At 56.8% G+C, this 13,669-nt stretch overlaps 1 protein-coding gene across 3 annotated transcripts; it reads right to left on the minus strand.

The window, feature by feature from the left end:
* Positions 1–1,988: 1,988 nt before the first annotated feature.
* LOC103164808 (thymidine phosphorylase) lies at positions 1,989–13,383 on the minus strand. 3 transcript variants are annotated; one of them, XM_039914054.1, is made up of 12 exons: positions 13,271–13,382; positions 12,652–12,865; positions 11,468–11,602; positions 11,041–11,243; positions 10,844–10,942; positions 9,348–9,477; positions 8,848–8,966; positions 4,263–4,425; positions 3,855–4,085; positions 3,573–3,713; positions 3,041–3,248; positions 1,989–2,004 (listed from the first exon to the last, which is right to left on the minus strand). In XM_039914054.1, exons 2-11 carry the CDS (start codon positions 12,680–12,682, stop codon positions 3,085–3,087), a joined length of 1,416 nt encoding a protein of 471 aa, XP_039769988.1. In that variant the 5' UTR covers positions 12,683–12,865; positions 13,271–13,382; the 3' UTR covers positions 1,989–2,004; positions 3,041–3,084. The 3 variants fall into 3 exon arrangements, with proteins under 3 accessions (XP_039769988.1, XP_028934724.1, XP_028934721.1); XM_029078891.2 differs by lacking the exon at positions 1,989–2,004 and having other exon boundaries at positions 2,996–3,248; positions 12,655–12,865; positions 13,271–13,383; XM_029078888.2 differs by lacking the exon at positions 1,989–2,004 and having other exon boundaries at positions 2,996–3,248.
* Positions 13,384–13,669: the final 286 nt, after the last annotated feature.

The following is a 13,669-nucleotide window of genomic DNA, read 5'->3' on the forward strand; positions in this document are numbered from 1 at the left end:
GGCGCCGGGCGGAGGGAGAGGGAGGGCTGGGCGCGGCACGGCGCAGGCGCAGGCGCCCTCCGCCCGCCGCCTTCGGGGAAAGCGCCTGACCTGGGGGGGGGGGCGGGCGGAGGGCGGGCACTTCCGGTCCCCCCGCCCGCTTCGGGCTGCGGTGACCGGCCCCTTCTCTGATTGGTTGACCGAACGATCGCTCCGGCGTTTGCTGCGACGATTGGCCTTCGGCCGCTCGCGGGGGCCAGTGCCCTTCCTTTTTTTTTTTAAATAGTATCTCTCAGGCGCTTACTTGGTGACAGCGATAGGCTGGATCCCCGCTCTGCCACTTGTCAGCCGGGTGACTGTGGGCAAGTCACTTCGCTTCTCTGGGCCTCAGTTACCTCATCTGGAAAAGGGGGTGAAGACGTGAACGCCCTCCAACGTCATATCCGACAAACAATTACTCTCCCTGCCTTCAAAGCCCTACTGAGGAACATCTCCCCCGAGAGGCCTATCCTGACCAAGCCCTCATTTCCTCTTCTTCTACTGAAGCGGCGTGGCTCAGTGGAAAAGAGCCCGGGCTGGGGAGTCAGAGGTCATGGGTTCAAAACCCGGCCCTGCCCCTTGTCAGCTGTGTGACTGTGGGCGAGTCGCTTCACTTCTCTGGGCCTCAGTTACCTCATCTGGAAAATGGGGATGAAGACTGTGACCCTCACGTGGGACAACCCGATGACCCCGTATGTACCCCAGCGCTTAGAAGCAGCGTGGCTCAGGGGAAAGAGCCTGGGCTTCGGAGTCAGAGGTCATGGGTTCGACTCCCGGCTCTGCCACTTGTCAGCTGGGTGACTGTGGGCAAGTCGCTTAGCTTCTCTGGGCCTCGGTTTCCTCATCTGGAAAATGGGGATTAAAAATGTGAGCCCCGCGTGGGACAATCTGATCACCCTGTATCCCCCCAGCGCTTAGAACAGTGCTTTGCACCTAGTAAGCGCTTAACAAATACCAACATTATTATTATTATACAAGGTAAAGATGTTGGACCCAGTCCACGGCCCGCGTGGGGCTCCCAACCGTAATCCCCAATTTACAGGTGAGGTAACTGAGAGGCGGAGAAGTGAAGCGACTCACCCAAGGTCCCACAGCAGGCAAGCAGCCGACGCGGGATTAGAATACAGGTCCTTCCGGGCTCCCAGCTCTGTGCACTACCCACTAACCCGTGCTGCTTCCTAATGTCCCTCACCGATTTCTTACCGCACCCCAGCGAGCTTCGCTACTTCAACCCCAATTTACACGCCGTATCTCCATCTCGTCTACCTTGCCACCGACCCCCTACCCGTGTCCTCCCCCCGCCCCCTTCCTGTGCGACAGCCGGTCTGTCCGGATTCTGATCTAGACTCCGCCACTTGTCTGCTGCGTGACCTTGGGCAAGTCACTTCACTTCTCTCTGCCTCACTTACCTCATCTGTAAAATGGGGATTAAGATTGTGAGCCCTCTGTGGGAGAGGGACTGTGTCCAACCTGAGTAGCTTTAATCTCTCCCAGCGCTTAGTACAGTGCCTGGCACATAGTAAGCACCTACTAAATTCCATTAGAAAAAGTCCTTCCCTGTCTAAGCAATTTATTTTAACGTCCGCCTCCCCCGCTAGACGGTCAGCACTCGATGGCAGGGAGCATATCCACCAACTCTGTTGACTGTTCCCAAGCGCTCAGTACGGTGCTGTGCCACAGTGCTCGGCGGATACCGTTGATCGATTGACGGGATAAGGCGGCAGGGGCTGGCCGATGGGCTAGGGGAAAGGCGTTGTGACACGAGAGGGGAACAGCGGCCGGATCCGAAGAGGAGAGTCTGCAATACCAGGGTGAACACAGAGAGTCCGAGAAAGCAGAGTCCTTTTGGCCGACCACCTCTGACCTCCGGCTCACATCTTTCCTCCGGCTGGAACTCACTCCCCCTTCAAGTCACCTCACCCCAGCCTTCCTTGCTGTGTGACTGTGGGCAAGTCACTTAACTTCTCTGTGCTTCAGTTACCTCATCTGTAAAATGGGGATTAAGAGTGTGAGCCCCGCGTGGGACATCCTGATTCCCCTGTGTCTACCCCAGCGCTTAGAACAGTGCTCGGCACATAGTAAGCGCTTAACAAATACCAACATTATTATTATTATTGCCTTCACAACCCCTCCGAAATCACGCCTCCAGGAGGTCTTTCCTGATGAATCGCCACCTAAGTGGGTCCATCCGGCAGCCTCCCTCAGCACTCACGCGCATTCTCTACCTTTGTTAACGGACATCCGTCTCTTTGTCATTCTGTATATTTCCTATCAAGAGATGCTGTGTTTTGCGATGACTTATGTTTGCAACTATGACATGCGGGGACCATGTCTCCTAATTCTGTTCTCCACAGAAGGTAGTCTAGGTTAGAGAAGCAGCGTGGCTCAGTGGAAAGAGCACGGGCTTTAGAGTCAGAGGTCATGAGTTCGAATCCCACTCTGCCACTTGTCAGCTGTGTGACTGTGGGCAAGTCACTTAACTTCTCTGGGCCTCAGTTACCTCATCTGTAAAATGGGGATTAAGACTGTGAGCCCCACGTGGGACATCCTGATTCCCCTGTGTCTACCCCAGCGCTTAGAACAGTGCTCGGCACATAGTAAGCGCTTAACAAATACCAACATTATTATTATTATTATTATTAGGTTTCAATAAACACTACTGATTGACTGACTGATTGATTGACCTCTTCCCGCCCCAGAACCAGAGGGGGGATAGAGGAGCTGAAAACAGGATGAGTGACTGCCCCAGGCCCCACGCCCCAGCCCCCAGGTGATGAGGGTGGCTCCACGGATCTCTTCCGTAGACCAGGAGGCCGGAGAGATACCGAGGGGGACGGAAAACCACTGTGGTGCCCGCTGTCTATGCCACTGTAGTGGTGATATCCCCTTGGCCAGCCCAGTGCCTCCCCAGCTCGGGAGACAGGTTCTGCTGGCTGCCCCTCAGGTTGTTGGGTCATTTGCATTGCTGAATCTGCCAGCCAGTTAGAGTATTTATTTATTAAGATCTTATTCTATACCAAACCTTTACTGAACACTTGTGATGCCCAAGGTTAAGTCACCAGTGGGTCAGTCCTGTGGGCAGGCGGTGATCGGTGGCAGAACCAGCTCGAACACGGGGCGGGGGGTGGGGAAGGGCGGCCCGGCGGACAACCTCAATGCCGACTGCAGAGTGTGGCGGTGGCGATCGCTCAGGACAGGGGCCGCGTGGTGGAGCCTCAGCCAGGGAGTCCCTGAGGGGAGAGAGGTGGAGCACCGGGAGTCACAGAGAGGAGGGGGAGGGGATGGGAGAGTCACAGAGAGGAGTGGACAGGGGAAGGATCGGGGGTGTCTCCGAGGGAAGCTGGGGGGAAGGGGATAGAGGAGTCACGGAGAAGAGTGAGAAGGATGGCGAGAGACACAAAGGAATGAGGAGGGGATGGGGAGAATCACAGAGAGAAGCAGGAGGGGATAGGGGAGTCAGAGAAGAGGGGAGAGCGGACAGGGGAAGTCACAGAGAGGGCTGCCCTCAATCCCAGGGCCCAGTCTGTCTCTCCTCGCATCCTCCGGTCACTCACCTGCATCCAGCCGCTGTCCCACACTGACCAGCACCTCGGCCCCAACGCTGAGGTCCAGGGCCTGCCCAGCCCTGCTCCGTCCCGCTCCCAACTCCTGCAGGACCTGGGCCAGGGGCAGTGCCCTGATCTGCTCCACTGTGCCTGGGGAAGGAAGGGAAGGGCAGGGGAGGAGAGGAGAGGGGGTGGATGGGCCTTTGAGAGGAGGAACCTCTTGGGCTCCTTCCAAGCCCGCCCCTCTCACCAGCCTTGGCTTCGGGCCCCGTCAGCAGCTGCCAGTCTCACCGTCAGAAGGGGCGCACAGCTCCTCCTGGGTCGGGGCGCTAGGCAGCAGCCGTCTCCGAGCCGCCCCGGGCCCGGAGCACAGAGCCCGGGCCACCGAGGCCGTGACTCCCTGGGCCTGCAGCATGGCTTGGAACCGGTCCAGGGCCGAGCCATCGTCCAGAGTCGTGGCCACCCGGGCTGCTCCCAGAGCCGCGGTTGGTTCCGCTCCACACAGCCATAGCAAGGTGCCACCTGAGGGAGAGACGGCGGGGGGGAGGGGGATGGCTGGGGGCCCTGTCCACTGGAAACGACTCCCCCTTAAAAGAGGCGTGCCAAGAGGGCAGGAGGGTGCTTAGGGGACCCCCTTCCTGTTAGGGGCCTGGAAGGGCCTTCTTCCCTCTTCTCCCAGAGAAGTTACCCTCTTCATACCGATCTGGGTGACGAGGTCCCGCAAGTCGGGGGGGCCTGCCCCTTCCAGACACTCCAGCGCCTCCTCCACTTCCAGAGCGTGGCCCACCCGGCGCCCCACGGGCCCGTCCATGGCAGTCAGCACGGCGGCCACACGCAGGCCCAGCTGGGACCCCACGCCCACCTGGAGAGAGAGGTAAGGGAGTTCATCCTTCTGCTCTATCCGTTGAGACGCTCCCCCCCAAACCCCAAACACATTTGGAGAGAGAAGAGGGGGTCCACCCTGCTGCCCCACCTGCTGAGACCACCCTCCCAACTTGTGCCCCCCCCCCAACTCCCACCCAGAGTGTAAGCTCACTGTGGGCAGGGAATGTGACTGTTTATTGTCAGAGTGTACTCGCCCAAGCATTTAGTACAGTTCTCTGCCACAGTAAGCGCTCAGTAAATATGATTGACTAATGAATGAATGAACCTGGTGAGAGAAGGGGGAGGGGGTTCACTCTGCTGTCCCACCTGCTAAGAACCCCCTCAACACACCCAAAGAGAGAGGGGATCATCATGACATTCAACCTTCTGGGACCGCCCCCCTACACCTAGATCGAGGAGGTCACCCTTCTGCCCTTCTCTGTCTGCTAGTGGTCTTGACCCATGTCCTCTCCCACATGTACAGGTTGGGCTGTTCTTCCTATTGCACGGTGGTGCCGAGAATGGGGACCAAACAATCAATCAATCAATCAATCGTCCGTCCCCCGTCTGAAAAGACTGACATGAATTTGACTCTGCTCCACACTGGGCTGGACCAGCAGCTTTTCTCCCACCGCCGTAGACCGGGCTAGTCTGTCCGTCTGCTTCTACTGCCGCTGCTGCCGCCTCCTTACCTGATCAGTCTTTTTTTTTTTTTTTTAACATAGCATTTGTTAAGTGCTTACTATATGCCAGTCACTGTTCTAAGCACTGGGGTAATTACAAAGTAGTCAGTTTGGACACAGTCCACGTCCCAGATGGGGCTCGGTCTTAAAGTCCACTTTAAAGATGAGATAACAGAGGCGTGGAGAAGTGAGGTGACTTGCCCAAGGTCACACGGCAGACAAGTGGTGGAGATGGGACTAGAATCCAGGTCCTTCTGGCTCCCTGTCCGCTGTTGCTGCTCTCCTCGGAGCAGGTCGATTGGTCTGCCTGTCCATCTGCAGCTGTTACTCTCCCCCTACCTGGTCCATCTTATCCGTCTGCTGCCGTTTCTCTGCCCCTAGTTAGTCTGTCTATCTGCTGTTGCTGTTGCCCTAGCTGGTCCTTCTGTTGGCTGTTGCTGTCTCCCTAGCTGTTAGGTCCTTCTGACTGCTGTTTCTGCTGTGTCCCTAGCCCGTCAGTCAGTCTGTCTGCTGCTGCTGTGACTGTCTCCCTAGCTGGTCTGCCTATCTGTCTGCTGCTGTTTCCATTGCCCTAGCAGGTCAGTCTTTCTGCTGCTGTCTCTCTACCTCCCTGCCCCTTCCCCTCCTGACGGGCGGTCACTCTTTCCACCTCCAAAACTTCATTAAAATTACAGCTCCTCCAAGAGGCCTTCCTTGACTAAACCCTCATGTCCTCTTCTTCCTCTCCCTCCTGCGTCACTGTTGCACTTAGATTTGCACCCTTTATTCACCCTACCTTCAGTCCCACAGCACTTATCTACCCATCTGTAATTATTTATACTAACAGTAGTATTTATACTACTGTCTGTCTCCCCCTCCAGACTGTAAGCTCCTTGTGGGCAGGGAACATGTCCACCAGCTCTCTTGTACTGTACTCTCCCGAGGGTTCGGTAAGTACCACCGATCGATTGATCGGTCGGTCTGCCTGTCCGCTGCCCCTGCCCCCATCTCTCAAACTGCCCCAGCTGGCTCCAGGGGTCCAGACTGGGCTTCTCTGGCTTCCAGTCTGCCGGCGCCCTCCCAGCTCACCACCCAGCAGCTGCTTGGGTGTCCTGCTGCTCCCTACTCCCCGCACCCATCCCACCCAACAGGACCTTTTAGCCATGAGCAGGGCATGGCGTCGGCGCTGGTGAGGTGATGGCATTCTGGGCCCAGGGGGTGGGGTGGGGGGGCAGGGGTGGCATCGGGGAGGGGATCCCGCTCCAGGAGCTGGTTGTGTCTTCTGTAGCAGGTCCTGGCCTCCCAGCCCTAGGGGAGGCCCCGTTGCCACCACCTTCTGCCCGTCGGTCTGCCAGACCCCTTCCTGGCCTTTCGGATGCTGTTTTCCCCTTCTCTGCTTCTCAGTGCACGGCTGGAGAGGCAGCAGAATCCACTAGCAGGATCAGACTGTGCGTTGTCAATGAAAGTCTCCCTTGAGCAGAAAGTTCCCTGAGCGCACCCTGGCTCACCACATGCTTCCTTCGGTCTAACCACCCATCTCTGGTATGGAGGTTGAGGCAATGTGCCCACCTGCGCGCCTGCTGGTATTTCTGTCACCAAAATACAGTCCTGGGCACTTTGGAAGTGAGCGATAAAAGGAAGCACAGTTTGTGTGTGTGTGTCCAGAGCACAGACTGCAGCCCCAGCAGCAGCAGCAGTAGCTGCCTCTCCAGACTAATGGTCTCTAAGACTTGCCATGTTGCTCACGGCCTGTGGAGGTGGAAGTTTCCCCAGGAAACTGGGAGCTCTGTTGTATAAGATCTTTGAGGGCGGGAATCTTGCCTACCAGCTGCACCACCTGCAGGGGCTCAATAAAGACTATTTATTGGCCAACCGATTAATCTAAAAGCAGCACGGCCTGTGGAAAGAGCACAGGGCTGTGTCTCCCCCTCTAGACTGTAAACTCGTTGTGGACAAGGAACATATCTACCAACTCTGTTATACTGTACTCTCTCAAGTGCTTAGTACAGTGCTCTGCACACTGTAAGCACTTAGTAAATACCATTGATTGACTGATTGATTGAGTCAGGGGATCTAGATTCTCATCCTAGCTCTGCCACTTGCCTTCTGTATGACCTTGGGCAAGAGACTTAACTTCTCTGGGCCTCAAGTTTCCGCATCTGTAAAATGAGGATTCAATACCTGTTCTCCCTCCCTTTCCGTCTGTGAGCCCTATCTGGGATAGGATTTGTGTTCAATCAATCAATCATGCTTAGTGAGCACTTACTGTGGCAAGAACACTGGACCAAGTGCTTGGGAGTATACAATAGAACAGAGTTGATAGACATGTTTCCTGCCCAAAGAAGTTTACAGTCTAGAGGAGCAGATAGACATTAATATAAATAAATTATGGATATGTATATAATAATCCCAGCTCTGCCACTTATCAGCTGTGTGACTGTGGGCAAGTCACTTAACTTCTCTGGGCCTCAGTTACCTCATCTGTAAAATGGGGATGAAGACTGTGAGCCTCATGTGGGGCAAGCTGATTATCCTGTATCTACCCCAGCACTTAGAACAGTGCTCTGCACATAGTAAGCGCTTAACAAATACCAATATTTATTTATTTTTATTTAATGGTATTTGTTTAGCGCTTACTATGTGCCAAGCACTGTTCTAAGTGCTGGGGGGAATACAGGGTCATCAGGCCGTCCCACGTGGGGCTCACAGTCTTAATCCCCAATTTACAGATGAGGTAACTGAGGCACACAGAAGTTGTGTGGCTTGCCCAGGGTCACACAGCAGACAAGTGGCAGAGCCGGGATTAGAACCCACACCCTCTGAGTCCCAAGCCCGGGATCTTTCCACTGAGCCTGTGCTTAGGGGCTGAGAGAGTAGTGAATAAAGGGTGGGTGCAAGTTCAAGTGCAAGGGTGACTGAGAAGGGAGTGGGAGAAGAGGAAATGTGGGCTTAGTCTGGCCTGAGTCAGTGTCTCATCTGATGATCCTGTATCTACCCCAGCTTTTAGTTCAGAGCTTGGTAAAGAGTAAGTGCTTCACAACCACTATAATTATCAATTACTATTATTCCACTCTACCTCCAGGCCCTGTGGTAACAAATCAGCTCCAATTTCCTGATTCGTTCCGACTTCCAGCAATTATGTCCCACAGTGACCAGCTGCACCAGGGAGCCGATGCCTGGCAGAACGGCCTGTACACACACACACACGCACACACACGCACTCATGTCAGTCATTCAATCAATCAATCACTATTATTTATTGAGTACTTACTGAGTGCACTACTGTACTAAGAGCTTGGGAAAGTGCCCTCTTTTTTGAAGACATGATCCCTGCCCTCAAGGGCACTTCAGTCTAGCAGGGAGGGAATGGGGAGGGGATACAAATACTTAAATTAACTATAAATAGGGGAAGACATAGAGTCAAAATCTGGACGTTGTTATTGCTACACAAGTGCTATGAGGCGGGTGGTGGAGGACACCCAGGATCGGGACTAGGGAGATAGACACGTGCACACCTCTTCCCTCGTCTCCACATCCATCCACACATCCACCCCGAGATAAGGTCACCTTTATCCACTGGGGCTTGCGTGCCTGCCCAAAGTGGCAGTCGTCCTTCCGACAATCCATCCAGCCAGCTGACCAGCCATCCATCTATCCAACCAGCCAGCCAGCCAGCCATCATCCAGCCCATCCGTCTCAACCCATCTATTCATCCATCCATTTATCTAGCCAGCCAGCCAGCCAGCCAACCCACTCACCAGGGTCTCTGCAAGTTCTCGGGCCTGTTCCAGGCTGGGGAACAGAGCGGCCTCTCCGAACTTCACGTCCAGGATGAGGGCGGACAGGCCTTCCACCACCTTCTTGCTGAGGATAGATGCTGACGGGGGGGAAGGGGGGGGGGTGAGGCCCTATAGGAGGTGCCCACACTGGGGAGCAGGGGAGGGGTAATAATGTTAATAATGTTTGTATTTGTTAAGCGCTTACTATGTGCCGAGCACTGTTCTAAGCGCTGGGGTAGACATAGGGGAATCAGGTTGTCCCACGTGGGGCTCACAGTCTTAATCCTCATTTTACAGATGAGGGAACTGAGGCACGGAGAAGTTAAGTGACTTGCCCACAGTCACACAGCCAACAAGTGGCAGAGCTGGGATTCGAACTCATGAGCCCTGACTCCAAAGCCCATGCTCTTTCCACTGAGCCACGCTGCTTCCCCATTGGGGGTCTGGGGCCAGGGGAGGCCGGAGGTGGCGGGGCTTACCAGTGATGAGAGAGCGGCTGTCCACAGTGGCGGTCACGTCACGTGCTGCGTATAGGATTCTGTCCGCGGGGACCAACTCTTGGCTCTGGCCCACGATGCAGCAGCCCACGTGCTCCAACAGCTCCCGCATCTGGGACCGCCACGGTACCGTGACCCTCCTGGTCCCGGGGTCCCAGCCCAGCCCAGCCCAGCCTGCCCCACCCCTCCCTCCAGGTCGCCCAGGGCCGGGGCCAGGGCCGGATGCTCCAGTTCTCGGCCCCCAACCGGGCACCACGTGTTTCTGCAGGGGGAGGGGAGGGCCGGGGGGGAGGCAGAGAGATCTGCAACCTTTGAGCATTTGGTATTCACCCCACCCTCAGCCCCACTATGCACTATGAACTCCTCTATGAATTATATGTTATAAATTACTTATTTATATTACTGTCTTCTCCCTCTCTAGACTGTAAGTTCATTGTGGGTTGGGAATGTGTTCACCAACTCTGTCTTACTGTACTCTCCTAAGTACTTAGTACACTGCTCTGCACACAGAGAGCACTCAATAAATACCATTGATTGATTGATTGATTGACTGAGGGGTCAGCCCATCATCCAGAGCAATGGCCCTCCACACTGGCTTGTGTCCAACCTCTGTGACCCAGGCTGGGATCCTCACATGGGAGCAGGGCCCCCAAGGATTAAATCAATCAGTCATATTTATTGAGCACCTACTCTGTGCAGAGCACTGTACTAAGCACTTGGGAGATTATTCTCTACAAATACCATAACTATGATTAATTATTATTACAGTCTAGAAGGGGAGACAGACATTAATAGAAATCAATGATTTATTTAAAGGGTAAAAAGTTGGAGACCTCCCTGGAGGGGGCCAAGGAAAAGAGAGATCTCATGGGGTGAGTGAAAGGGAGGGAAGGAGAGAGGGATTGGGCCTTTCTCGGGGGCTTTAAGCCCAGGGACAGGGAGAGCTGCAAACAGGGTGAGTTTGGTCTGGACCCTGCTCGTCCCCAAATGGCCTGGCACCGGGCCCAAGACAACAGGAAACTGGGCCCAGCTGATTCAGGCCTGATCGGCTGCCGCCTTGTTATTTGGTGAAATTGCTTCCTACTTGGACAGGCGCCCGCCCCACCCTCGGCCCCCACTCAGCATGTTCACCCCCAGAGAGAACCAGGCCCTGGGGCAGTGAGGGGGGCGGGGGAGAAGGGGAGATGAGCCCAGCAGGGGGCCTCTGAGTGTGCTCCTGAGGAAACAGGTTTCTAGGGCTCTGTGTGTGTATGTGTTGCGGGGGAGGCAAGGGGCTGGCAGGAGCTTGATGTGGTGGAAGCTTGGAAGCTCCTGGACCCCCACCCCAGCCGCCTCGCCCCTTTGTGCCCCCAAGGACCCTTCCTGATCTCTCCCCAGAGGTCCAGACAGCCCACGCTGCCCCAGGTCAGGCCCAAGATCCCCCTCGGTGCACCGCCTCTCCACCTGCCCCCATCAGTGTCCCCCTACCCTCCACTCACCTGCTCCGGGCTCTGGGAGACACAGAAGCCTGGCACCGCCTCCATCTTGTCCAGGGTACCTCCTGTGTGGCCCAGGCCTCGCCCACTGATCATCGGCACCTGGGGGGGAAGAGGAAGTGTGAAAGCCCACCCCCACTCCACCCCCCAACCTCCCACGGCCGGGAAAGCTAGCCCCATACCCCAGACCCAGTTCTGACCTTGCAGCCGCAGGCAGCCAGCGCAGGGGCCAGTGGCAGGCTGACCTTGTCCCCTACACCACCAGTCGAGTGCTTGTCCACCAGACGCCCTGCCCACTCCCTTGGCCATGCAAGCTGCTTCCCGGACCCCGCCATTGCCCTTGTCAGAGCCTCCGTCTCTGCCCGGTCCATGCCCTGCAGCCGGATGGCCATCAGCATAGCACCTGCAGACAAAGGGACCCAAGGCAGCTTCAGGCCCCAGTCTAGGGGTCTGGTACCACCGACCAGTGCTGAGGCTCAGGACCAGTCCCCAGTGCCACTGCTCAGTGCTGGGGCTCAGTGCCGAGGAATAGCTGGACCCCACTCCCACGCCCACCCCCCGCGTTGCCTCCTGGAGGGATTATCTGGAGGGCTACTGTAGGGGGGTGGGAGGAGGTCTCGGGGATACCGATCTGCGTATCCTGGATGGTCCCATCAGTCACGGCCTGCACGAAGCTGAAGATCTCGTCCTCTGCAAGATGCTCCCCATCTCGCTTCCTCCGGATCAGCTCGGGCACCGGGGGTCCGGGTCTGTGGGCTGGGCCTGGGGGTGAGGTGAACAGTGTGGGGAGCGGACTCCTGCCCAGGATGCCAGCCAGGGACAGGCTGAAGCCACGGCCTCTGGTCTCTTTGGAGTCAGGGTCTCTTGGGGAGGGGGCTCTCTGGGTGGAGTGCCATCAAGCCCCGTTCCTCAGACTAACCTTAGCCCTCCCCCGACATCATCATTATCATCAGTGGTATTTACTGAGCGCATAGTATATGCAGAACACTGTACCAAGAGCGCGGGAGAGTGCAATACAACCGAGTCGGTAGACATGTTCCCTGCCCACAATGAGCTTACAATCTAGAGGCCAAGGAGCTCTATATCCAGTGCCCCGGTCTCCCAAGGCCGGGCAAGCCGGGCACTGGAAGCGAGGGAATCCATATCCCACTCCAGTTCACCTTCATCGGGATAGTCCGGGAAACTACCTGTCTCTCTCCATGTCAAACCAAGTCCGTTACTCAGGGGCTGGTATAGGCCATAGGAAATTTGGATAATCTGCTTTGCCCCAGGAAGGGAAGTAGGGGTGGACGACTCACTGGGAAGAAAAGAGTCACTTCCAAAGCCCTACTTTTCCTCATCTCCCACTCCCTTCTGTGTTGCCCCTGACCTGCTCCCTTTGCCCTCCCCCTCCCAGCCCCACAGCACTTATGTACATATCCGTAATTCTAATATTTTTATTGGTCTGGCCTCCGCCCCCCCGCCCCCCCAGACTGTACTCTCGTTGTGGACAGGAAAGTCACTGTTTATTGTTGTATTGTACTTTCTCAAGCGCTTAGTACACAGTGCTCTGCGCACAGTAAGTGCTCAATAAATTCGATTGAATGAATGAAATACGATCGATTGAATGAATGAAAGAGTTCAGGAGAAGTAGGAATCCTCAAGCTGGGAAAAGGCAACTCCGTGGCAGAAAAGAAAGGTAAGCAGAGGAGTAGATAAGAGGTGAGCCAGGAGAGGAGGGGGCATGAGAACAGTCAATGGTCAGTCAGGTTCAACCCCAGAACAGAAAGAGTCCTTGACGTCGGACCCGAGAGGACCCGGACTCTTCTTACCACCTGCACTCTGCAGACCGGGGGCTGACATCCTCTAGGTGCTTCTGCCTGACCCGAAGAGGTGACTGCGGTGGAGACGACAGTGGAGGCGGCGGAGGAGACGATGGAGGAGACGGTGGTAGAGAAAGCGGTGGAGACGGCCGGGGCTCGGACTCCGGCCTGACCGCCGTTCAGAGTCCGAGACTCAGAGGCGGCCCACTCCGGACCAGGGTGGCTGATGGTGGAGAGGATTCAGACAGGCGAACTGCCCGCTTCTACTTTCCGCATCTCTGCTCGTCGTCCCCTCCCCACTACTTTCTGAATCTCTGCTTGTCTTCTCCTCCCGACTACTTTCTGACTCTCTGCTCGTCTTCCTCTCCCCACTCCCCTCCCACCCCCACCCCCACCTCACCAGCCTTCCGGGGCTTCTTTCCTCCCTTTCCCTGGATCTTTGATTTCTTTGCTCCAGTCACCTCGGTCGACCCGTCAGTCAGTCACTATATTAGGCTAACAGCCAGTCCCCCAGCCCCAGCCCCGAGCTCCCCACCCCATTCCCAGCTCCCAGCTCCTAGGTCCCACGGCTGCTCAGTCCAGCCGCCTGCCCCGAGCCCCGAGCTCGGAGCCGTGAGGTCCGGCTCACCTCCTAGAGCCGGGACGGAGCTGGCTGGAGAGACCGTCGGGGTCGGGGTCGGGGTCGGGGTCGGGCGGGGCCGGAGAAGCGCGTTGAGCCGGAGCGGCGTTCACACTGGGCGGCGGCGGGGCGGAGGTCCGGGGATGTGGCGGGGCGGAGGTCCGGGGATGTGGGGGGGCGGGGGGGGGGGGAGGTCCTGAGAGGGGGGTGTAGGGGGAGGGGGGTCACCGGGAAGGGGTGTAGGGGGGGAGAGCTCCAACGGGCCAATGGCTGAGGCCGAGCAGGGCGGGGGTGGGCATGGCAAGGAGTGGGGCGGGACGATTCCTCCCGCCCGGCCCCTGGCCAGCCCGGTCCCAGCTCCGGCCCAGCCCGGTCCCGGCCCCAGCCCCGGCCCGGCCCCGTTAAATC

This window comes from Ornithorhynchus anatinus, chromosome 14, assembly GCF_004115215.2.
Source record: "Ornithorhynchus anatinus isolate Pmale09 chromosome 14, mOrnAna1.pri.v4, whole genome shotgun sequence".
Taxonomy (NCBI): Eukaryota; Metazoa; Chordata; class Mammalia; order Monotremata; family Ornithorhynchidae; genus Ornithorhynchus; species Ornithorhynchus anatinus.